Genomic DNA, 22,661 nt, shown 5'->3' with positions numbered 1-22,661 from the left:
TTCAACGATAAACCTTATTTTAAACCAAAGAGGGAAGGAGGAGCAATAGCCAAAGGACCAGGAGACACGCACTTATGATCAGTAACAGTGAAAAAACAATCGCGTGGAAAGCAATCTCCCAATTTGAAAAAACTGGCCACGCCTCCCTCCCCACATACTACTGGAATCCCGACCTCTACTAGTATTTAGTTTTATGAGCAAACAAAAGACAGCAGAGACTTCAAGTCCAAGGGCCCTCTAAGAGTCGAACTAAGTTCCTACTGTTGTGAGTTTCTGCCAGTTTCAAAAAGCACCGGATACAAAAACAGGGTCCTAAGCAAGATCCCACTTCCACCTATCAGTGCTTTGAAGATCAAGGTATGGAAAAGGGGAAAAAAGGTCCAGCTTTTTGTCCGTTTATCCGTTCCTCTTTGTATAACCCAGAAAATAATTCATCCCCAAATCCCCTTACTTACCTTCCGGTTGTCGAACACGCAGCTTTTAGCGAGACCGGAAGCTGTCTCTTAGCGTCTTCAGCGCGCGCTCCCAGGGTCTCATGGGAAATGTAGTCCACCCTGTGGGAAATGTAGTTCCAAGAGAGGGAGGTGCAGGCTTGACGCTGAAATCTACCTAATATTTTCTAGTCTAGCCACTACTTCTCCACCTCCAACAAAATAGAATCTGGGGTCTATGGTGATACAATAATAAAAGGATAAATTCCAGTGCGATAAAATAACGGAAAAGCAGTTTTTCAAATGTCTGCTATCCTTATATGAAAATTAACATTAAAGAACCCGGCCCGATTTTATACCTTCTTAACTTAGTAGAAAGTTATCATTGTGAGACAAAAACATTTGCTACTAGAATCCACATGGGAAATCTGAAAAGAAATTTGATTAACCTCAAAATAAACGATTGAGGTGCCTGAGAGTGACCCAACGGAGCTGGGAAGTCTTGCTTTCAGCACCACGGAGAGATCATAACTAAGTTTTTGGTTTGTGGGTTTTTGAAGAGATGCTGATCCAAATCTCAAGATTCCAAGCAGAAAACTGAAGAAATCTAGTTCTTTTGTCCAAATTTAGCAGTCAGTAGTACAAGGAATCTGTGTCGGATTATGCAGATATGGGTAGGAGGTGGAGGTTGTACCGCAAGGAAAACAGTTATCTCAGGACTACATTAGCAAAGGGCACATACCAGAATTAAAATTAAAGCAAGCCGGTGTGTGGAAACATCACAGGTATTAGAACAGGGACAACAGTTAGAACCTGAACGACTTTACTTCCTTTCAGCATCTTTCGCATTTGAATTAATTTGTCAGCTGAAACTCACCAATTCTGACCCTCTACTTTCCTATGAAATTCTCTGGTCTTTCTGACATCATGTAATGTATAAGTGGATATTTCGGGGAAACATGGGCAGGAGTGCTGGAAGCCACGGGGCGGGAGCGGGGAGGAGGGAGGGTCCGGCCTCATCGCCCGGAGAATCGTGTAGTAAGTGTTGGGTAAGGGAGGTAGGACTCCCAAATCAGTGCGGCTTACAGTCTCAAGCTGTTGCTGGCTTAGCAAAGGTCAGGAGCAAGCGTGTGTTCACGACACTGGCGCTGCGTGGCGGGTTCCTGCCCCCGGCGCCCACGCGCCGCTGCCAGATGGCAGACCTGCCTCTGAATTCTTCTCCCGCAGCCCCCACCTCCTCTCCTGGCTCCGCCCACCTCCCTGGAGTTCGCGCGCCTGCGCGCCGCGTCGCGGGTGGTCGAGGGCGCGTCAGCCCGCCCCCGGAGGAAGCCCATTGGCCGCTGGATGGAGCCGGGCACTGCCTCGTGCCGGGAGAGGGCGCACGTGCTGGGGGCGGGAGCTGCGATCGCGGCTATGGCGTCGTTACTTTGGGGAGGCGACGCCGGGGCGGCGGAGAGCGAGCGGCTGAATAGTCATGTAACTGCCGCTGAACCGGGGAGGGCAAGTGGGCGGGGGTCAGAACCGCACTCCGAGAGGGAAATCTGCCGGGAAGGGCGGGAGGAGAGAGCCCCGCTAGCGTGTGGAGTGGGGTGTCAAATGGTGTTGGGTGGGGGGGAATGTGGCAAGGATGTGGGGGAGGGCCAGGGGCAGGAGACCCCGAGAGGGACGCAAGACCTTTGGTTTGAAAGGGCGAAATGAAGACCCCTAGAAGTCCCGGGATAGAAAGGAGCTGACAGTCCCAACTAGACCTTGGACTTTTCTGCTCTCCCAATTTGACCATTGAGCCTCGGCTAGCTTCCATCTTACCGACCACCGCGCTTTGCTATCCACCATCCCTTCCTCGTGCTGTGACCCCCATGGACTGCCACACTTAGGTTAGAGGACTATAAAGAGGAACTTAAGGTACAGGGGCAGCAGAAAAGTCTCCTCGATTTTTAGCGTAATTCATAGAGGTGACCTATTCCTGAAAAGAATCCAGTGTCAGAATTAATACCTGACACGGCAAAGGAAACCGTATTCGGGTGGGTCCCTCCCTGCTAAGGGGGAGCCCTGGGCTGATTGGTGACTTGCTTCCTAATGTTGGTTGAAATTTGTATCTTTCAATAGTTTTCAAACCTCATCCATCCCCGGAAGAACCTTCGGGGTATTAAGAGTACTGCAGTCCCGAACATAGGTGAGTGCTGTTAGATAAAGCAGACTGGCCTCAATTAATTAAAAAAAACAAACAAAAAAAAAAAAAACAAAAAAAAACATTGCTTTCCTCAGGTCTCTGGCAACTGAAATGCCTCTGGCTCCTATTAACTGTCAAGGTGCTCCGCTACCTTCCCAGTCTTTTAACCCACTCCTTCACTGGATGACCCTTGCTGTCAGTGCATACTGTGGAGGTGGTGAGAGATCATACACCTTACATTTCTGTTGGTATTTATTATTTCTCTTCCATTCTTTTAGATGGTTCTATTAATAACACGGAAGAAGATGATGAAGATGTAGGTAGGAGATAAATTTATTTGCATGGAAACTAGCACTCATGATTTTCATAATGTGAGCAAATAATATAAGCTCAATTGGAAAAGAGCGGTCTTTTTTCTTTATAAGTAGTGACTATCAGGAGAAATACTAAATTAGGATTAGCCATATTTCTTTAGAGGAAGTTGAAATGGAATATGCAGGAATGGACTAAGAGTTTTCAGGTGGCAAGGAAAAATTAGTTCTGGTGGTGATAGAAGTAGGCTTGCTTAAGGTCGGAGGTTGGTATAGCAGCAGAGCATAAGAAACTGGATTCTTGTGTAAAAAGGAATTCGCAGTGTTACATCATTTTTTCTAGAACCTCCTTTTAGAGGAAAGATGAGAGTAGGAGCAGTTGCTTGATATGCAATCTCTGAATGGGAAGGACCAATTAGGTTCATTTGGGAGGCTGGATTTTCTCCTGCAATATCATCCTTTTTAATTTTTGCTTTTCTAGTGGATTTGGCAGCTAATTCACTCTTAAACAAGTTAATCCGACAGTCCTTAGTAGAATCCAGTCACCGAGTTGAAGTCTTACAAAAGGATCCCAGCTCTCCACTCTACTCAGTGAAAACGTTTGAAGAGCTGCGGCTGTGAGTACTTTTACTCATTTATTGTGGGAAAATGCCAGAAAGAATGGTACCAAACAAAGTAATCTGCTAAAAATAAAGTCTCTCAGAATCCCCTTAATGTTCTAATATTTAATATTAAAATGAGATGTGTACATTTTGCATGCATTTGAAATATAATTCAGAAAGGAGCAGTAGGATACCTGAGTGTGCAGCAAATTGAGAACATCTTGATGGTAAAATAGTCTAGCCTTATGCTAATAGGGATAGCTAAGCTCAACACAGCCATATTGCTATTCTCCATACCATAATACAGATACGGGGACACTGATGGCCCAAATAACTTCCCTCAGCCCCTTTAGATGAGTTAGAAGCTGTTACCTCCCTAATTATATTTTATTTCAGACGGTATTAAAATGAATAACTTTCCCAAATGGGTTTGCATTTTCGAGGGATCTATCAACTAGCATTAAGGAACTGCATTTTAACAGGAAGAGTTACTAATAGGGACTTACGTAGAGGGGAAAAATCCAAAACCCCAATGCCCCAACAATTTCTAAATGAAAGAAGAAGCCTACCTGTGATTAACAGTTGGCAGCCAGTAATCTGCCAAGTAACCAAATGCAAAACGTACACGTCATTGAATGTGGAAGTTTTCCAACCTATGTCATTTTCTCTTCTTTCTGTCAACTATCATGAGATCCCAGGAAAGATGCATTTAAAAATGCTGGCTCAGGGGTGTGTGAGTTGCTCAGTCAGTTAAGCATCCAACACTTGATTTCAGCTCAGGTCATGATCTCAGCATCATGAGATCAATGAGCCGTACATTGGGGTCTCCACTGGGCCTGGAGCCTGCTTAAGATAGTCTCTCTCTGCCTTTGCCCCTGCCCCCTACCCCACCTCACTCATGTGTCTTCTCACTCGCTCTCTCAAAAAAAAAAAAAAAAAAAAAAAGTTGGCTTAGAAGGATGAGGTAGTATTGTGTCCTCTGCTCCTAGACAGAATTGATGTTAAGAATTACAATAAAACTTTGTCTTCTCTGAAAATTGCTATTAAAGAATCAAAGATTGTCATTCATTAAAAAGAATTAAACAGTATGGGGCTCTGGCTGGCTCAGTTAGAAGAGCATGAGACTCTTGATCTGGGGGTCATGAGTTCAAGCCCCATCTTGGGTGTAGAGATTACTTAAAAATAAAATCTTAAAAAAAATAGAAAGAAACAGTAAATCTGTTTTCTGCCTGTGTAGAAAAGAAGACTCTTCTGACAAATTTATATACTTCTATCAGATGAGTTTTTCCTTTTTTGCTTGGTTCAACCGAAAGTTCAATGTTAGGCTATTAATACTGTCTTCAGCCTAGGCTTATAGCATAGCTTATTATTTGAGTGGTCCAACTATACAGGCACAATTGTGTATTTTTGGGAGTCAAGGTGTAAATTGTATATTTCTAAATACTGAAGCCCCATTGTAGAGTGGCTTAATTTAGAAATACACCTTTTGAGTCTGTATTTCTGAGGCTGCTGACCAATTGTAGGCTTTAAGTGTGTGCTTTTTCTTTTTTCTTACAGGAAGGAAGAGCTATTAAAAGGGATCTATGCAATGGGATTTAACAGACCATCCAAAATCCAAGAGATGGCTCTCCCTATGATGCTGGCCCACCCGTGAGTTTCCAGGGCAGTGCTGTTCCAACTTGGTTTTTAGTCTCCCGTATGCAGTTTATGCCCAGGTGTCTCTTCTTTTCTACAGACCCCAGAACCTCATAGCCCAGAGCCAGTCTGGAACAGGAAAAACAGCTGCTTTTGTCTTGGCAATGCTAAGCAGAGTCAATACCTTGGAATTGTTCCCACAGGTAAGGAAAGGTTGATGGAGAGAGGGGAATGCTTGCAGTGCTCGTGATATTTTAGTAGTGGGAGATACTATTGCCATGCTATGATAGCATGTAGAATAGGCATTCCTTCTCAAAATCACAGAGCATTGGGCAGCAGGATGGAATGGTGGTGGGAGCACAGGCTTTATAGTTTGACCTATTCCAGTCCCAGTCTCTCTGCTTACTACTAGAATGTCTTAGGTGAGTTAGTAGATCTTCCCACGTCTGTTTCCCTGTCTGGAAGGATAACATCTCTAAAGGTGTGGATCTTTCCTGACTCTGAGCACAGTGTCTGGCTTGTTGAGTGAATGAATGCCTCATAGAATTGTCATGTAGATGAAATAATGTACTCTTTTCACACTGCACTTGGTATGTGGTGGCCTTAGAGCTGTAGGGCCAAAGCAGCACCCGGTCCGCCGCCTCCTGTAGCAGAGGGGAAACTGAGGCTTGGGCAGGGAAGTGTCTCGCATGAGGTCACAGGTAGCCAAGAGTGACTGAGCAGGGACTGGAAGTGTCCTTACCCTTCTCTTAGCCTAGCTTCCACTTTGGGCAAGTGTCTGGTGCTTTTCCCATGTATCTCCAAGCTGCTCTCATCAGCTCATTTGACGAGCTGACTACCTGAGTATCGATCGCACCCCACACAAAGGATTCCTTCAGGAAGCTTACAGTTTGTAAGCTGTAAGTTTGTACAGCAAGATAAGCTGGGGATGTGGAAGACTGGTGCCTGGCTTTTTTAGACAGGTTCACTGAAACACATATTTAGGGTTTGGTATTATGAATAAAAATTTTTCAGGAAAAGCTGTGCTTAAACCCATGTTGAGAAATGTGTGGAAACAGTTACTAGCACTTTAGCTATGTTTTCCTGTCCTCTGTATCACAGATACTTAATTGAAGCCCATAAATGCATTAAATATCACCAGTTTCTTCCGTCAACATCTTCATTCCTCAGCAACCACCAGATATAGGGGCTGGAGGTAACTAAGGGAAGAATTTTAGGGAATGTTCTGCCAGAGGTGTGTATAGTGGATTGGATCAATCAGGGAGTGTTCTGGAAACAGGCAGACTTTTAATAGCAGGGAAGAAGTGACAGGGTGACACTCAAGAAGTGGTTTGCCTTGCATTTCCTTTCTTCTTGATTCCCAGCCTCCCTACACCCCCCCACACACACAAAAAAGTGGGATCTGTGGTTCTGCATAACTCTTTAGAGAGGAATATATAAAGGTATTTCTCTATCCTTCAGCCCCTTCTCTCAATCCATACTCAACTTTTACCTCAGATCTATCATTGCTAAATTGTGTTCAACTGAAAATACTTTATTCATCCAAAATCTCCCAGTTTTGCACAAAACTCGCGTCTCCCTGTATGAATTTTAACTGTACCTCAGATTTGCGTGATGGCTTGTGTGAGCCTTGCGATTTCCCCCTCCTTTCTCTCTCAGTGCCTCTGCCTAGCTCCTACTTATGAACTGGCTTTGCAGACTGGTCGCGTGGTCGAACGGATGGGAAAATTCTGTGTGGATGTTCAAGTGATGTACGCCATTCGAGGGAATCACAGTATGTACCAGTAAGCCAGGCCTGGCGGATTTTGTAATTCCGGACTCCACCACCAGCAACCACATTCTGTACCTTCTCGGGTTTCTCATCTCTAAAATGGGAGTCATCATAGCACTTGTCCCAAGGAGCTGTGACTGGAATTAAATGAACCGATGTAGAGGCAGCACTGTGTACACGCTTGGCACATAATAAGGACCCCGTACATGTTAGCTGCGCCATTTCCACATCCTGCAAGATGATAGCTTTGTTTTTTTGAGGCTCAGTTGTTTTTTTTGCAGAACAGCTTGTATGTTTAACATTTTCATTAAAGTATTACATGTGCATAGCAGGAAAAAAACCCTTTGAAACAGAGAAGGTCAGAAGATAAAGGTGGAAGTTGTTCTTCCTTGTCATTCAAAAACCTGTTTCCAAGGATAATAGTTTTATTCACAAGACCTCTGTGGTTTGCTTTCTTTTTTTTTTTTTTTTTAAGATTTTATTTTATTTTCTTTTGACAGACAGAGATCACAAGTAGGCAGAGAGGAAGAGAGAGGGAGGAAGCAGGCTCCCTACTGAGCAGAGAAGCCTGATGCAGGGCTCGATCCCAGGATCCTGGGATTGTGACCTGAGCCGAAGGCAGAGGCTTTAACCCACTGAGCCACCCAGGCGCCCCCATGGTTTGCTTTCTTTTTTCAGTTCATACACATGAAGATGCACATGTAGGTTTTTGTTTTTGTAGAGTGTTTATGAAGATGGGAGCGTTTTTTTCATAGTGTCTAAAAAAGTACATGTTTTGGACATCTTTCTACATTCATGAATATAATCCCACCTCATTGTTTTGACTAGCTTCATAGTATTCCATAATTTATTTAATGTAACCCATTGATAGTACTGTGCTTATTTTCCATTTGGGAACAGTTGGTAGGGTTCTCACAGCTGTGCCGCTGTTTCTGTAAGGTGATGGGATCGCTGGAGGGTGGCTTTTTGACTGACCGTGGGGCAGAATCCAATGGCAGGACTGTTATTACTCTAAACCTAGAAACACGGGACTTATCCTAAAGCTCTGCAAATACAAATCCTCAATGACCCTCAGGGTTTGCAGTTAGAAAATCATCACGAAATATACTTTCACTTCACAGTCCTGTTGTGTGGTCCCAAGTTGTGGACTATGAGGGTCCTTTGCATCTGAAGGAGTCTTTCAACGCTTTTCTCCCCAGTTCCCAGAGGCACGGACGTCACCAAACAGATTATAATTGGCACTCCTGGGACTGTTCTAGATTGGTGTTTCAAGCGAAAATTAATTGACTTGACTAAGATTCGTGTGTTTGTCCTGGATGAAGCGGACGTGATGATTGACACACAAGGATTCTCAGATCAGAGCATTCGGATTCAGAGGTAAGTTTCACATTCACCTTTTTTCTTCCTGGATCTTCCGTCTGGAGGGGGAGTTTGATTCATCGGCTGCTCCCCGTTGTCTTCACAGCTTGATTCCCTACTTCCTTTGCTTTTAAAACAAACTTGGGAGTTCAGTATTTTCACCAGCTCAGCGGGCTCTTAGACTGCTGTCATCTCCCCACTTCTTTAGTTTGTTATCTTGCCTGATTGGTTTTGTTTTCCCTGCAGGCCTACACATGGAACCCACCAAACTGTGCCACTAATTTTGCTGTTAAGAGCAAAAGTCTAGGGCACCTGGGTGGCTCAGTGGGTTAAGCCGCTGCCTTCGGCTCAGGTCATGATCTCAGGGTCCTGGGATCGAGCCCCCCATCGGGCTCTCTGCTCAGCAGGGAGTCTGCTTCCCTCTCTCTCTCTGCCTGCTTCTCTGTCTACTTGCTCTCTCTCTCTCTCAAATAAATAAATAAAATCTTCTAAAGGAAAAAAAAGATGTATTCTCAGGGCATCTGACTGGCTCCGTTGGAACAGCACGGGACTCTCTATCTTGGGGTCTTGAGTTTGAGTCCCACGTTGGGTGTAGAGATATTTAAAAAGATCTCTTCTCGGGGCGCCTGGGTGGCTCAGTGGGTTAAGCCGCTGCCTTCGGCTCAGGTCATGATCTCAGGGTCCTGGGATCGAGCCCCCCATCGGGCTCTCTGCTCAGCAGGGAGTCTGCTTCCCTCTCTCTCTCTGCCTGCTTCTCTGTCTACTTGTGATCTCTCTCTGTCAAATAAATAAATAAAATCTTTAAAAAAAAAAAAAAAAAAAAGAGCAAAAGTCTAAAGAGAATTTATTAAAGCCTGCGCAGGCTGCTGTGGAGAGTAGACAACACAGTAACTTTGAATCAGTAGCCGCACGGTCTAGTCCTGATTTTGCCTTTCATTTGTCAAGTAAATCCTGTTGTTTTCCTAGGCCTCTCTCTCAGGATCACCCAAGGGCCTTAAAATTACACATTACTGGGCCTAACCTGAGCCTTACTGGTTCAGAATTTCTGGGAGGGGGCTCTAAGGATCTGTGTCACTTATTAAATTCAAATAGTACTGAGTGGCACCTGGGTGGCACAGTGGATAAAGCATCCGGCTCTTGGTCTTGGCTCAGACCATGATCTCAGCATCTTGAGATGGAGCCTCGAGTTGGGTTCTACACTGAGTGCAGAGTCTGCTTGGGATTCTCTCTCTCTGCCCCTCCCACTCCTGCCCTGCCCAAAATAAATAAGTAAATCTTTCAAGGAAAAAAAAAACAAGAAACAAGCAGTTTTGAAAGACCTGTAATGAAAAACAGTGCTGCTTCTGGAGAATCTCTATTTTGGTATTAACCTTCATATGTTTAAATAGTGTGCTCAAGTGGCTGATTCTTAGTGTGTCAGTGTCCGCTGCCGGCTAGTATAGGAAGTGGGAATCCAGCTCTTTGGTGCCACCACCCTCCCTCCGCTTCCTGTCCCCTCTGCCACCTCTCTATGCTTACCTTGTAAGAGTTGGCTACCTTAATAGTGTTGTTCTCATTAGGGCATTATAAATATTGTTCACTGTCATGCAGTGTATTACTGTAATTATGTTTTTTCCTTATACAGCTATTTCCCCTAGAATTAATAATGCCTGTTTTCCTTAGTTTGGTTAGTATCACTGGCTAGGGATACTTAATTTTTCTCTGCCTATTTCATCATATGTGTTTTAATTTCAGTGGTATTTCCAAATAGGCAAATACATTTAAAAACTCCATCAATGGGGCACCTGGGTGGCTCAGTGGGTTAAGCCTCTGCCTTCGGCTCAGGTCATGGTCCCAGGGTCCTGGGATCAAGCCCCACATCTGGCTCCCTGCAGGGAGCCTGCTTCCTCCTCTCTCTCAGCCTGCCTCTTGGCCTACTTGTGACCTCTCTCTCTCTCTGTGTCAAATAAATTTAAAAAAAAAATCTTAAAAAAAACACAAAACTCCATCAATGTCTTTTTTCATGAAACTGTCCCAAGCTCTGTCCAGTTTCAGTCTGTACTGGTTGTACAGCTATCACTATAGGTCTTGGAATCTCCCATTTTTTGGGTGCTTTTTCTTGGTTACTGTCAGTTTTCTCAGTGTTCGGGAGTATATTCTCTAGTCACTTCCTGAAAAGACTGTTAGGAATTTCACTTTCCATCTCCCACATGTCTGAAAGTGTCTTCATTGTAGCTGTAAATCTGATCTTTTGATGGACAGTTTGCTTGCATGTGGAATCCAAGTTAATTCTTCCAGTAAATTCTGAGTCAGTGTTGAAAACAAAATTTTTTTAAGATACCATAATTAATACTGTCAGTTCCCGTGTTGTTGCTGACAAGTTTAATGTCATCCTGATCCCCAAACTTTTGTAGGTAATCTGTTTTTTGTCTCTAGAAGCTTCTCTCTCCACTGTATTCTAATATTTCTCAGTGATGTGCATTGGTTTGGGTCCTTTTTTCCTCATCCATTGTTCTAGACACATAGTGCACTCATTCTCTTCATTTGCAAAATTTGTGCCTCCCATATCTGGGAAAATTGCTTAGGTTATTTCTTTCCCTACAGTGACGAGTTTTTAAAGAGCAGGGCACAGTCATTGCAGACAAAAAAAATATATCTATGTAATAATATAGAAAAATAGTCATACACATGTGTTATTAATATAAAAATATGGGAAGTACGTTTCTTTTCGATTATATATCACCCTGTATTTTCTGTTACATAAATGCTACTATTTGGGGCACCTGGGTGGCTCAGTCGTTAAGTGTCTGCCTTCGGCTCAGGTCAGTATCCCAGGGTCCAGGGATTGAGCCCCACATTGGGCTCCCTGCCCAGTGGGAAGCCTGCTTCTCCCTCTCCCACTCCTCCTGCTTGTGTTCCCCTCTCTTGCTGTGTCTCTTTCTGTCAAATAAAATCTTTAGAAAATAAATAAATGCTACTATTTAAGCAAAACAACAGAACTGGTTAACAGTAGCGATTAGTCATAATTATTAGTACAATTAGTTAAATGAATAATATGTATGAGAAACATATAACAGTATTTTATAATGTCATCTTTGACAGCAGTTTATTTTAATCTCCTTAAATTCGTTATTGGCTGCTTAAATTTTGTGCTGTGTGCCATTCTATATTTTTAAGATACTCAAATAAAAGACTTTTTATGAGGATAATGTCAATACAATAGGACTAATTAAATAGCTCTTACCTTTGTTTAAAGACCCAACCAGCATAGTAAGCTGTTTCTACTCTTTCCCTTTCCTCTTCCAGTAATAATTCTCTGAACTACCTGAAGCCGCCTTTTTTGTATATGGTGGGAAATTTTACCTTGGACTGTAAAATTCATTTTGCTGACTCCTGCTGTTCGTCCAGTGTGCTGTGCTCTTCACAAGAGTGTTCAAGCGTGGACTAGTTAAGAGTTTACTTACTACCAACACCAGGTTTTCAAACTTGCAAGCATTCATGTCTAGCTTTCTAGAAATGTCCACATCCGCTTTGTCTGCAGGCTTGTTTGGTAGATCAGCTGTTTGGTCATTCAGATCCCTTGCGTCTGTAAATCCACCATTTAGGTTCTCCACATCTAAAATGTCCATCGTTTTCAAACGCTCTGAAGTACATCAGCTACCACTGCAGTTCTCAAGGAAAATGGTGGTGAAGCAGGGAGGTGATTAAGGCTTATGAAATCAAAGATGGATTCTAAGTAAGTTACAGTTTATAGCAAAGGAACAAGAAAGTCTTGTTCAACTGGGCTGTCCTTTTCTGGTGACATTTTTTTGTCCTGCAGCAGCCTTATTTCCTAAAAAATGAGTAATTTTTTTGCTACGAGTATTTGTAGGTAACACTAGACAACTCAGGGGCAACCAGTCTCCTGAAAGCAACTTCACAGGTCATCACACAGTTTTGGAGAAACAGCATTTTACTACAATCATTTACTATGATCATCTCCTCCATTCCCACCTTCAGCGTATTTTCAGATTAGAGAAGGGCTTTCTTTTTGTCTCACACTTTGAAAATATGACTTTATGACTGGGCAACTTTTTAACTCCTTTCTATGGCCTCAACAGTGATAGTATCGTACAGGCAGATGTCCAGGTGACTCTCCAGGTGACTCTCTCCTTCCATTTCCATACAGGTAAAAATCTTACTAAGTACCTCTGCAAGTTCTGAGGAAGCCGAAAGTAAGCAAAAACGTTGATAACGAAAGCTCGGTATCACAATTAAGCAAATGATTTGCCTTTTAGAAGTGCTGTGCACAAAGCATGTGGGATATTTAGGTGGCGAGATCTTTTCGTTTTCTCTGAGAAGTTTATAGACTGAGTGGAAGCTGCCAGAGTTTCCATTTGCACTGTGTGCTGCACATGCAGACAGTCGAGCAGAAGCTAGTTTGTATTTGGATGTGCTATCCACAATCTTCTGTTTTAGATTTTCTGTGTCTCATTAAAACTTCATAGAAGTCAAGAAGATATTTCAAATTTTCAAATCCTAAGAAATGGGGGAAGATGTTTTTTGTTGCTGTGATTTGGCATAGCAGCTGGTATAGTGTACGGAGTATGACCACTGATAAGATCTTCCAGAATTAGCTCTCCACTGAACGTGGTAAGGCATCCGTGGTCAGAATGTCTCCATTTGTTCACCTGCAGGACATTTCACTTGCAAGCACGGAAGCATGCGATGTAACTTCACTGTTTCCTAGAGATACCAAGGGAGGAATGCACTAATGCATGTCCCTCTGTGCAGGATGGCCAGACGGGTTCAGCATCCCCTGCTTCCAGCTGAGCACTATGTGCTTTCCAAAGACAAAACAACTTTGAATTTCGAAGTGTTGCCTGTCTCATCCTGAACTTGGGAGGGTCAGTGTCCATATATACTTTTCATGTCTCCTTCCCACCAAGCCTTGCCCTCCGTTCTTCCTTCATGCGGGGCAGTGGCTCTGTTTCTGGTATTTACCTCTTTCACCCAGTTGAACGTAACCTTCTTTTCCTGTCTTGTCTGGATTGCCCTGGCTTTCTCTGTTCCTCTCCTGTAACTTCCTTTTCTTGTTACAGGTGCGATATGCTGCTGTTGTCTCTCTGAGGATATTAATTCGAGTATTTACAATTTTTTTCCTGTTCTCAACATTGGCTCTGAATTATCTTAAGTTTCTCCTTTTTGTATCTTTGCTCTGTCTCTCTCGTGGTGGACCTTCCCCCCTCATATCTGGTGATTCTTGGCTAGCCTTTCATAACTTATGGTTGAGAACCAAGAAGCTTACTGGCAGCTCTGGGTGCATGGGTGGGGCTTGTAACTTGGGCAGCTCCCCCTAGGATGCTCGTTACTTGCAGGTTATTAGAACTATGGAATGTCTCTCATCTCCTCCCTAGGAGACATACACTTGGTTGCTGGCCTCCTGGGAGCAGGGCCAGGGAATGGGCTACATAGTCATATGCATATTTTCACTCCCTATTTTCAACTCTCTGCTTTACTCTCACCTTCTGCTGAGGCTGGCATCCCCAAGTCTGGGATTTCTGCACAGAATAAACCTCTCGTCTCCTACTTGTACATGCCCAACTGCCTGAGATAAAGTGGGATCCAGCTACTCCTTATACACGTTTTCAGCCAGACTTCTTATTTAAAATAGTTTTGGCCAGGGGCGCCCTGGTGGCTCAGTCAGTTAAGCATCTGCCTTCGGCTCAGGTCATGATCCCAGGGTCCTAGGATCGAGCCCGCCATCAGGATTCTTGCTCAGTGGAATCCTGCTTCTCCCTCTCCCTCTGCCTGTCACTCCTTCTGCTTGTGTTTACTCTTTCTTTCTCTGTCAAATAAATAAAATCTTTAAAAAATATTAATTTTGGCCAAAGATCAAGTGAGACTCCCTTCTTGCCATCCCTTACCAGTAAGTTGGTATATTTATGTATAACTGAGAATGAAAGACTCGGAATTCCAGGAAAGACCCAATAGTCAAAAATTGCTTTCACTTCAAGAGAATATTAAGTAATAATTAGGGATTTATGGGGGCGCCTGGGTGGCTCAGTGGGTTAAAGCCTCTGCCTTTGGCTCAGGTCATGATCCCAGGGTCCTGGGATCGAGCCCCGCATCAGGTTCTCTGCTCAGCAGGGAGCCTGCTTCCCTTCCTCTCTCTCTCTGCCTGCCTCTCTGCCTACTTGTGATCTCTGTCTGTCAAATAAATAAAAAAAATCTTTAAAAATAAATTAGGGATTTATGTTGCTTGTTCATTCCTCCATTGTTGATTTTTTTCTTTTGCTTAAACAAGATTAAATCATAGTATTGTCCCATAGAAATATAATGCAAGCTACTTGTGTAATTTTAAATTTTCTAATAGCCACATTTTTAAAAAGGTGAAATTCATGTTATATTTTATTTAAATATATCAAAAAATAGCATTTAACAGGTTATTAATTTAATCAATATAAAAATCATTAATGAAATAGTTTACGTGATTTGTCTCATCCTAAGTCTTTGAAATCCAGAGTGTTCTGTAGAATAGCCCATGTTTCCTTTCCTGGTGTAATCTGTGTACATTGTCTTTTTGGCATGAAATGTCTCAAGCCTTGGGATGCCAGTCGTGGTGCCAGCTTTTTCCAGATGGAGAACCGTGATACAGTAGATGGCCAAGAGGTCCCCCCTTCCCTCCCCTACCCTCTTTGCCCCCACCAAACACAGCAAGCTAATGCAGAATTTTCCTCATATCTTCTAGCACACCTGCTTTCTCTGGCACCTGGTGCTCGTAGCTCCAAGAACTCTCAGAGGTTCTGAGGGAGCCACTACCTTTGCATCTCAGCCACCGTCTGCATCACCGTTTCCATCTGTACCACTCACGTGACGGCGTCATCTGCTTTCTTGTTTACCACACTTTCCCGTCTTCCAGAAATACATTGAGTTATCACATCCACCAATTTCTCTTCTTCTGTTCATGTTGTGGGTTCATGTCTTTCTGTCTCCTTATAATCATACTTGTGGTACGTGGGAAGCTGGGAAGGTACGGCTGTAGACAGTCTACCGTAGTTGCCCAGAAGTCTGTCAAATCGTTACTTGGAAAAGCTCCCCAGACAACCCACGCCCCAGGCTTGACGTAGTGCCTGGGAGTCACTGGACTTCATGATCTCTCCACTCTCCTTTAACACTAACACCCTATCTTCTAGATGCTCTGTCTTCTCAAAAGTGGTGATTTCTCTCTGGTGAAATCAGATTAAGTTAAAATTTATTGATATATACAATATGTTCAGAGAAATACATGAATCACAAGTATATAGCTGAGTGAAAATTCAAAGAGGTTGGGTTCATGAGATAATAGCCCAGACGAAGAACTAAAAGTTTACCAGCACTCCAGAGGTCCCCTACGGCTCCTTTCCTATATCCCCAGCCTCCGCCTGCCCCCATCCCTGCCGCTCCTCCCCAGGGTTAACCTCTGTTCTGACTGCTGGCTTCATAGATTCATTTTGCCCATTTTTAAACTCGGTGTGAATCAGCCCTGTGTTTGCTGCAGGTTCAGCTCACGGTTTGTGTGCAGTAGCGTTTCCCCTGTGTTCCCCCTTTTGTTTCTATCCAGGTCCTTCCCATCCCAAAGAAAGTGAGTGTGGCTGTTCTTTTTCTCCCAAGAACTCTAACACCTGCCATTGAATGGCCTGTTTCCTTGCTCCCATTTCACTTTGTGTGAGACGAACACCATGAAGAATACCTAGACGGACACTCAGGGCTCCTGACTCTGCCTCGCTTAGGAAGAAAATGGGCATGAGAGACCCCAGACCCTCCAAAATACATATCTAAACTTTGCTCTTGAGCTCCACACTCAGCTTGTGTGTGTCTTTCCAAATTCTCGGTGGCATAGAGGGGCAGAACACGTGGCCCCTTGCACAGGGGTGGAACTTGTGGCAGGCAGCCACTCCTCCGCGGACCCCTGGTGGCAGTGGGCAGGACATGCTTGAAGCACCCCTCCCTCCCCCCCCAGGAGAGCGATAGGGATGGCCGCGGCTGACGATGTCTTCCCTTCTCTTACAGAGCTTTACCTTCTGAGTGCCAGATGCTCCTCTTTTCAGCGACCTTTGAGGACTCTGTGTGGCAGTTTGCAGAGCGAATCATTCCAGACCCTAATGTTATCAAGTTACGAAAAGAGGAGCTGACCCTGAACAACATCCGACAGTATTACGTGTTGTGCGAGAGTAGGAAAGACAAGTACCAAGCCCTGTGCAACATCTACGGTGGCATCACCATCGGGCAGGCCATCATCTTCTGCCAGGTAACGGTGCTGAGATCTGTCCTCGCCGTGCCCGGACTCGCCCGCAGGAGCAGAGGGGACAGTGACGCTAATAGGGGCCAGAGACCCAGGCACCCCCATCAGCACTTTGGGTACAGGAGCATATTTAATCTTCAGAACCACTTGGGACAGAAACGAATCCGTATGTTATGGGAGGAACTTAGAAAGATTAAGTAACTGAATAGGGACTTCAAGATGACGTTAAATAGAGGCCTCCCTATTTTAGAAGGATTGCGTCTGACACTTCCCCGTGTGGGTTGATGTTCATTGTGGGGTTTTTACAGGTCCCCTCCGTCAGACTAAGAATATTCTTTTGTAGTTCCTGACTTACTATGAGTAAAGTTGCCGCTCACTCACTATTAATATTTTCCTATTTTTATTTTCGTATTTATTTTTTGCTTTCCGACATGTTTCACATTCACATCTTGGTTTTATTTTCTCTCTACCCCGTGAACACTGTAAGCTCCCTGAGCGCAGGACCTCCTCTGTCTTACTTTCCTAGTCCCACTAGAATTGGCACCCGCCTGGCACAGGGACAGCACTGAGAACATGCTTGTAGAATAAAAGCAAGCTTGCTTCTGCCATGGACTAGCCATGAAAACCTTGGGCAAGTGACTTCGTTTTTAAGCTCTTGTTTTGTTTTTTGTTTTTTTTTTTAATTTTTTAAATGAAATGAGGTACCCGTTTCATCATATTGTGGTGAGAACAGTGACCGTAACACACGTAAAGATCTGAGCGAGACACCAGGAGATAGGAAGCACCCTTACAGTGCCTGAGGTTTTCTCTACTATGTTATTCCATTTTGTCATCATCCTACCGCATGAAGTAAGTGAGCATTTTATCTCTGCTTCATGGCTGAGAAGCCAAAGCTCCCACAGGTTGAGAGGATATGACCCTGAGCAGCACGGGAGGTGCCCCATTCAAAGGTTCCTCTTAGGGCTTAAGGGAGAGGTAAAGCACAGCTCCCAAGCAGCCCTTTCTGGCTTCCCCGCCGTGCCTATGTGAGCATGGCAAACACAGCCAGTCTGTTTGGACGTGGGGTGCTATGCTGGGTTTTGTGTTTTCACATAGACTCGTCGAAATGCCAAGTGGTTGACTGTGGAGATGATGCAGGACGGCCACCAAGTGTCTCTGTTAAGCGGAGAGCTGACCGTGGATCAGCGAGCCTCCATCATTCAGAGGTTTCGGGATGGGAAAGAGAAAGTTCTTATAACAACCAATGTCTGTGCTCGAGGTGTGTGCATGTGTGTGTGTGTGTGTTCATGTTCAACATCAGGTTTATTGAAATGTGATTTACATATGATAAATCTCACTGATTTTAACTTTATGGTGAGTTTTTTTTGACTTATTTAAAGATTTTATTTATTTATTTTTATTTTAATTTAATTTAATTTTATTTTATTTTATTTTTTATAAACATATAATGTATTTTTATCCCCAGGGGTATAGGTCTGTGAATTGCCAGATTTACACACTTCACAGCACTCACCATAGCACATACCCGCCCCAATGTCCATAACCCCATTTCCTTCTCCCAAACCCCCTCCCCCCAGCAACCCTCAGTTTGTTTTGTGAGATTAAGAGTCACTTATGGTTTGTTTCCCTCCCGATCCCACTTTGTTTCATTCATTCTTCTCCTACCCCCTTAACCCCCCATGTTGCATCTCCACTTCCTCATATCAGGGAGATCATATGATAGTTGTCTTTCTCCGATTGACTTATTTCGCTAACCATGATACCCTCTAGTTCCATCCACGTCGTCGCAAATGGCAAGATTTCATTTCTTTTGATGGCTGCATAGTATTCCATTGTGTATATATACCACATCTTTATCCATTCATCTGTTGATGGACATTAGGTTCTTTCCATAGTTTGGCTATTGTGGACATTGCTGCTGTAAACATTCAGGTGCACGTGCCCCTTCCGATCACTTCGTTTGTATCTTTAGGGTAAATACCCAGTAGTGCAATTGCTGGGTCGTAGGGTAGTTCTGTTTTCAACATTTTGAGGAACCTCCAAGCTGTTTTCCAGAGTGGTTGCACCAGCTTGCATTCCCACCAACAGTGTAGGAGGGTTCCCCTTTCTCCACATCCTCGCCAGCATCTGTTATTTCCTGACTTGTCAGTTTTAGCCATTCTGACTGGTGTGAGGTGTGTGGTTTTGATTTGTATTTCTCTGATGCCGAGTGATGTGGAGCACTTTTTCATGTGTCTTACAGTGAGTTTTGACAAACATACAGAGTCATGTGACCATCACCATAATCAAAGTACAGAACATTCCCCTCTCCCTCCAGAACTTGCTTGTGCTCCTTTGTAGCCAGCCTCTTCCTTTTATCATCTGACCCCTGGCAACTACTGATCAGATTTCTGTCTCTTTATTTTTGTCTCTTTCAGAATGCTTTACAAATTAAATCACATAGTAGTCAGCCCTTGTGTCTGACTTATTCCACTCAACATAATGCTTTTGAATTCATCAGTGTCGTGACTTACATCAGTAGTCCATTCCTTTTTGTTGCTGAGTAGTAGCCTTGAACGGGTGTACCACAGTTCATCCATTCACCAGTTGAGGGACATTTAGATTATTAACAGTTTGGGGCTATTTTGAATAAAGCTGTAAGTATTCATGTATAGGTTTTTCAAAGACCTGTTTTCATTTCTCTTGGATAAGTATCTAGGAGTAGGATGTCTGGGTCATACGGTAAATGCATATTTAGCTTCCTCAGAAACTGTCTTCCAGAGCAACTACCTCTTTATCCCCGAGAGCTGTGTTGGAGAGTTCCATTTCCTCCGCTTCCCTGCAAGCAGTTGGTGTTGTCACTCTTTTAATCATTCTAGTAGATGAGCGTGGCATCTCATCGTGTGCTTAACTCACGTTGCCTAATGATGTTGACCGTCTCGGAGGTGTTTTTAACTTCAAAACTATTGACTACTGAGGGAAAAAAATTCTTTGTTTTTTTCAAGAGACAGTCCTTCCTACAGACTTCATCCTTCCTGTACTCTTGCCTAGACCCTGTACTCAGACAGTGTTTCCTAATTCATTCTTAGTTCACCAGATAGAAATGGGGAACTGCCAAGCTATGGAGCTTAGAACTGTGGAAGAGTAGCCTGAAAAAAGGATGAGGTCCCAGCCCCTTGGGAGCTCAGTGTCTAGATGCTTGACTGTTTAGACCAGTGCGACTCAATAGAACTTTCCACATTGATGGAAATAATCTGTTCTGTGCTGTTCATTTGATAGCCACTGGCCATATATGGCTGGTGTGACCAGGGAAATGAATTTGTTTAATTTAAAGTTGGATAGCCATACTGGATAGCATGACTCTAGACCTAGGAGGAAAGAGGGCACCAGGAGCTCCAAGGTGGACAAGGATGATGACCCAGACAGCTTACTGTGCCGGAGGACAGAGGCACTGGGGGATCACAGAAGTCTTCCTAGGGAACATTAGATGTGAAAGGTTTTGAAGAGAATCCTGTTGGGTAAGAATTGACAGTTTGCTTGGAAAATGGCAAGACCATGTGGCTGTGGCATTGGATCTGAGTCAGGAGAGGAAGAGGTGAGACTTCGGGTGCTGGGAATCTGGAATCATTTGTACTTCGTCCTGTGCAGTTGGGGCAGTTGGGTCCTGAACACAAGTGTTCTGGACGTTGTCATTGTGACTGTGGTCAGAGAGATTAGGGGAGAGAAAAGGGGGAACCCAGCTGGAAGTTGTTGTAACGGTGAGACAAGGGATAAAAAAGACCTGGATGGGAGGATGGCCAGGGCATGGTGCAGAGTGGGGTTCCAGGAAGGGTAGGGGACACTAGATGGGGGGCTGCTGGGGACTTACACAGCAGGAACGGAGAGGAGGCTGTGGCTCTGTGGGTGGTGAGAGCCCCTGTCCACAACACACACACAACCTTCTGTGGAACTAGCTTCTACTGACACTCTTAAATCGAGCATCCTAGACCTACTGTGCAAGCACACTGCCTGACCAGTATCCACTTCCATGATGGAAGACCAGATTTTATTTGTAAATTGTGACTGTTACATGAGAATTCATTCCCATGGCAGATGTGGTTTGTGAATAGCTTTGACCTAAGGAAACAGTTGCAGGACCCTACAGTGTCTCTTCTCTTCTAGGGATCGATGTGAAGCAGGTCACAATTGTTGTGAACTTTGATCTTCCTGTAAACCAAGCCGAGGAGCCAGATTATGAGACTTACCTTCACCGCATAGGGCGGACAGGACGCTTTGGGAAAAAGGGCCTTGCCTTCAACATGATTGAAGTGGATAAGCTGCCATTGCTCATGAAAATCCAGGATCACTTCAGTAAGTAGCACCTGTTGCTGTGGGACCCATGGATCCTGCTGATGTTGACGGTGATGACGTGTGTCACACACCTTATGCCCAGAGGCTTAGGGTAGCTCGGGGGCAGGAGCCAAGGAGTGGGAGACTTCTAACTCACAGTGCCAGAGTCCCCACAGTGAGACAGTTGGTGAAATCATCCATATATAGTAGCTGAAGAACAATCCAAAAGTCCAGTGGAATGAGTGTGAGTTCAGGTTTATGTTACTGCCCATTGTAGGACCTGGGGCAGTTGTTCACGGCCCATAAAGCACCATCCAAAACAAAGTAATAAAGTCCTTTAGGATTATATTCTGTCCCCAGCTTCCTCTCTTACTTAGATTTTTCCCTTCCTCTGGCCTCGCCCTAACAACTAAGATGGTCCTGAATTCTGAGATCTGCTGTCCTTCCTCCAGAACCCCATCCAAACAAGATAGGCTCCTCAATAACCTGCTGGGGCTCCTGGACTGGTGGCTTGCCCTCTGACGGAAACTGATGGAAACTAGAAGGGTGACCTAAACTGAGGTGTCCATCTCTCAAATTATGCCCCAAAGCCCGTGGATATGGCTGGGGAGCAGGGGAAGAGGAATACCCAAATGACCCCAAATATATCTTCACCTTTTGGGAAAAATCATACTTAACTTTTGTGGGAAGCAGTGGACACTGTCCTGGGGGAATGCACAGAGGCACGTGTATGCAGTCTACAATCAGACTGTAGCATGTCCAGGGCCCCCTCAGGGAAGCTGATAAAGCACCCTATGGTAGGAGAAGCAGGGAAGGTGAAGAAAGAAACTTAAAGCCCGTCTGCTCTTGCTGTGGTAAGCGCCATATGACCTAGTCTTGGGAGGCGACCTCAGTGGAGGAGCCTCAGCCCCTCTCCCTGTTGCGACCGTGCACCCCACGCCCCCTCACACTCACTGCCCCCCCACCCACACACAGGTTCTCTTCATCCCTTCTAGCACGAGCAGGCCCCTTCCCAGGCTCCCCTCACTTGTGCTCTGGCCTTTCTCCTACCCAGCTGTCTAGACACGCATGTTCTATTGTTTGGTGCATCTGATGCTATTTTAGTCAGTATTGATTGGTTATTTTGATACTATCTCTTCCTTAACTGATCTTGAGAACATTCCTCTCTCAAGGCTTTCCGTGCAAGGGGTCACAGGAACACATATCTGCAAAAGTGTCACTGTCTTAAGAAATTCAGAGTTGAGTGGGATTTCATTGAAATTTCATTCAGGCCCTGGGCTCAGACTGATTCCATTCTCTCTCCTTCTAGACAGCAGCATTAAGCAACTCGACCCTGAAGACATGGATGAAATTGAAAAGATTGAATATTGAAGACAGAACTTTGTTGCTTGTGAAATATCCTAGTTTATGTGAGAATGTCCCAGTGGGTTTCGAAGGTAATTTTTTCTGTTGGGGCTTTTTCAAAGTGAAACTGTTAAATATGGCAAAATAAATGTCATGGTATCTTAGTCTTAAGACCTGAGGTCTTTTAGGAACCAGATTGGTGTGAAGCACATGATCTTTCTGAATAAAAAAGCGAGATTATTTCTTATTCTAATCTCATTTACAGGTAAACATCTTTGTGTGGGCTCCTGGGATGTCGCGGGACCTCATTTCTAGACCTGAGCACACTGCCTCCTGGGAACACGTTGGGGTGCCACGAGATGGCAGTAGAGCCTTACTGGTTTGGGAGTATGAGCTAGCGGGCGGAGAAGCCACTGGCCCCAACCCTCACTCACTTCCCCCAGGCAGGCGTGCTCAGGAATGCGGGCGCGCCGCACACACGCGTGCAC

At 44.4% G+C, this 22,661-nt stretch overlaps 1 protein-coding gene across 2 annotated transcripts; it reads left to right on the top strand.

Annotated features, from left to right (window-relative positions):
• Positions 1 to 1,775: 1,775 nt before the first annotated feature.
• LOC111153803 (DEAD-box helicase 25) lies at positions 1,776 to 22,431 on the top strand. 2 transcript variants are annotated; one of them, XM_022513046.1, is made up of 12 exons: positions 1,776 to 1,907; positions 2,538 to 2,604; positions 2,880 to 2,921; positions 3,394 to 3,529; positions 5,072 to 5,164; positions 5,250 to 5,352; positions 6,809 to 6,923; positions 8,120 to 8,297; positions 16,290 to 16,527; positions 17,617 to 17,779; positions 20,662 to 20,850; positions 22,139 to 22,431. In XM_022513046.1, the coding sequence occupies exons 1-12, from the start codon at positions 1,776 to 1,778 to the stop codon at positions 22,198 to 22,200; spliced, it is 1,518 nt and encodes a 505-aa protein (XP_022368754.1). In that variant the 3' UTR covers positions 22,201 to 22,431. The 2 variants fall into 2 exon arrangements, with proteins under 2 accessions (XP_022368754.1, XP_022368755.1); XM_022513047.1 differs by lacking the exons at positions 1,776 to 1,907; positions 2,538 to 2,604; positions 2,880 to 2,921; positions 5,072 to 5,164 and having other exon boundaries at positions 3,408 to 3,529.
• The last annotated feature ends 230 nt before the right edge of the window (positions 22,432 to 22,661 follow it).

Source organism: Enhydra lutris, unplaced genomic scaffold, assembly GCF_002288905.1.
Source record: "Enhydra lutris kenyoni isolate GAN:26980312 unplaced genomic scaffold, ASM228890v2 scaffoldscaffold34, whole genome shotgun sequence".
Lineage (NCBI taxonomy): Eukaryota > Metazoa > Chordata > Mammalia > Carnivora > Mustelidae > Enhydra > Enhydra lutris.
This window is presented reverse-complemented; position numbering and strand designations above follow the sequence as displayed.

Excerpts from the sequence above, each read along its gene's own strand:
- LOC111153803 (XM_022513046.1), top strand. The coding sequence starts at position 1,776 with ATGGAGCCGGGCACTGCCTCGTGCCGGGAGAGGGCGCACGTGCTGGGG. Across the intron at positions 6,924-8,119 it reads CGCCATTCGAGGGAATCACA|TTCCCAGAGGCACGGACGTC; the intron begins GTATGTACCAGT and ends TTTTCTCCCCAG. Across the intron at positions 8,298-16,289 it reads CAGAGCATTCGGATTCAGAG|AGCTTTACCTTCTGAGTGCC; the intron begins GTAAGTTTCACA and ends CTTCTCTTACAG.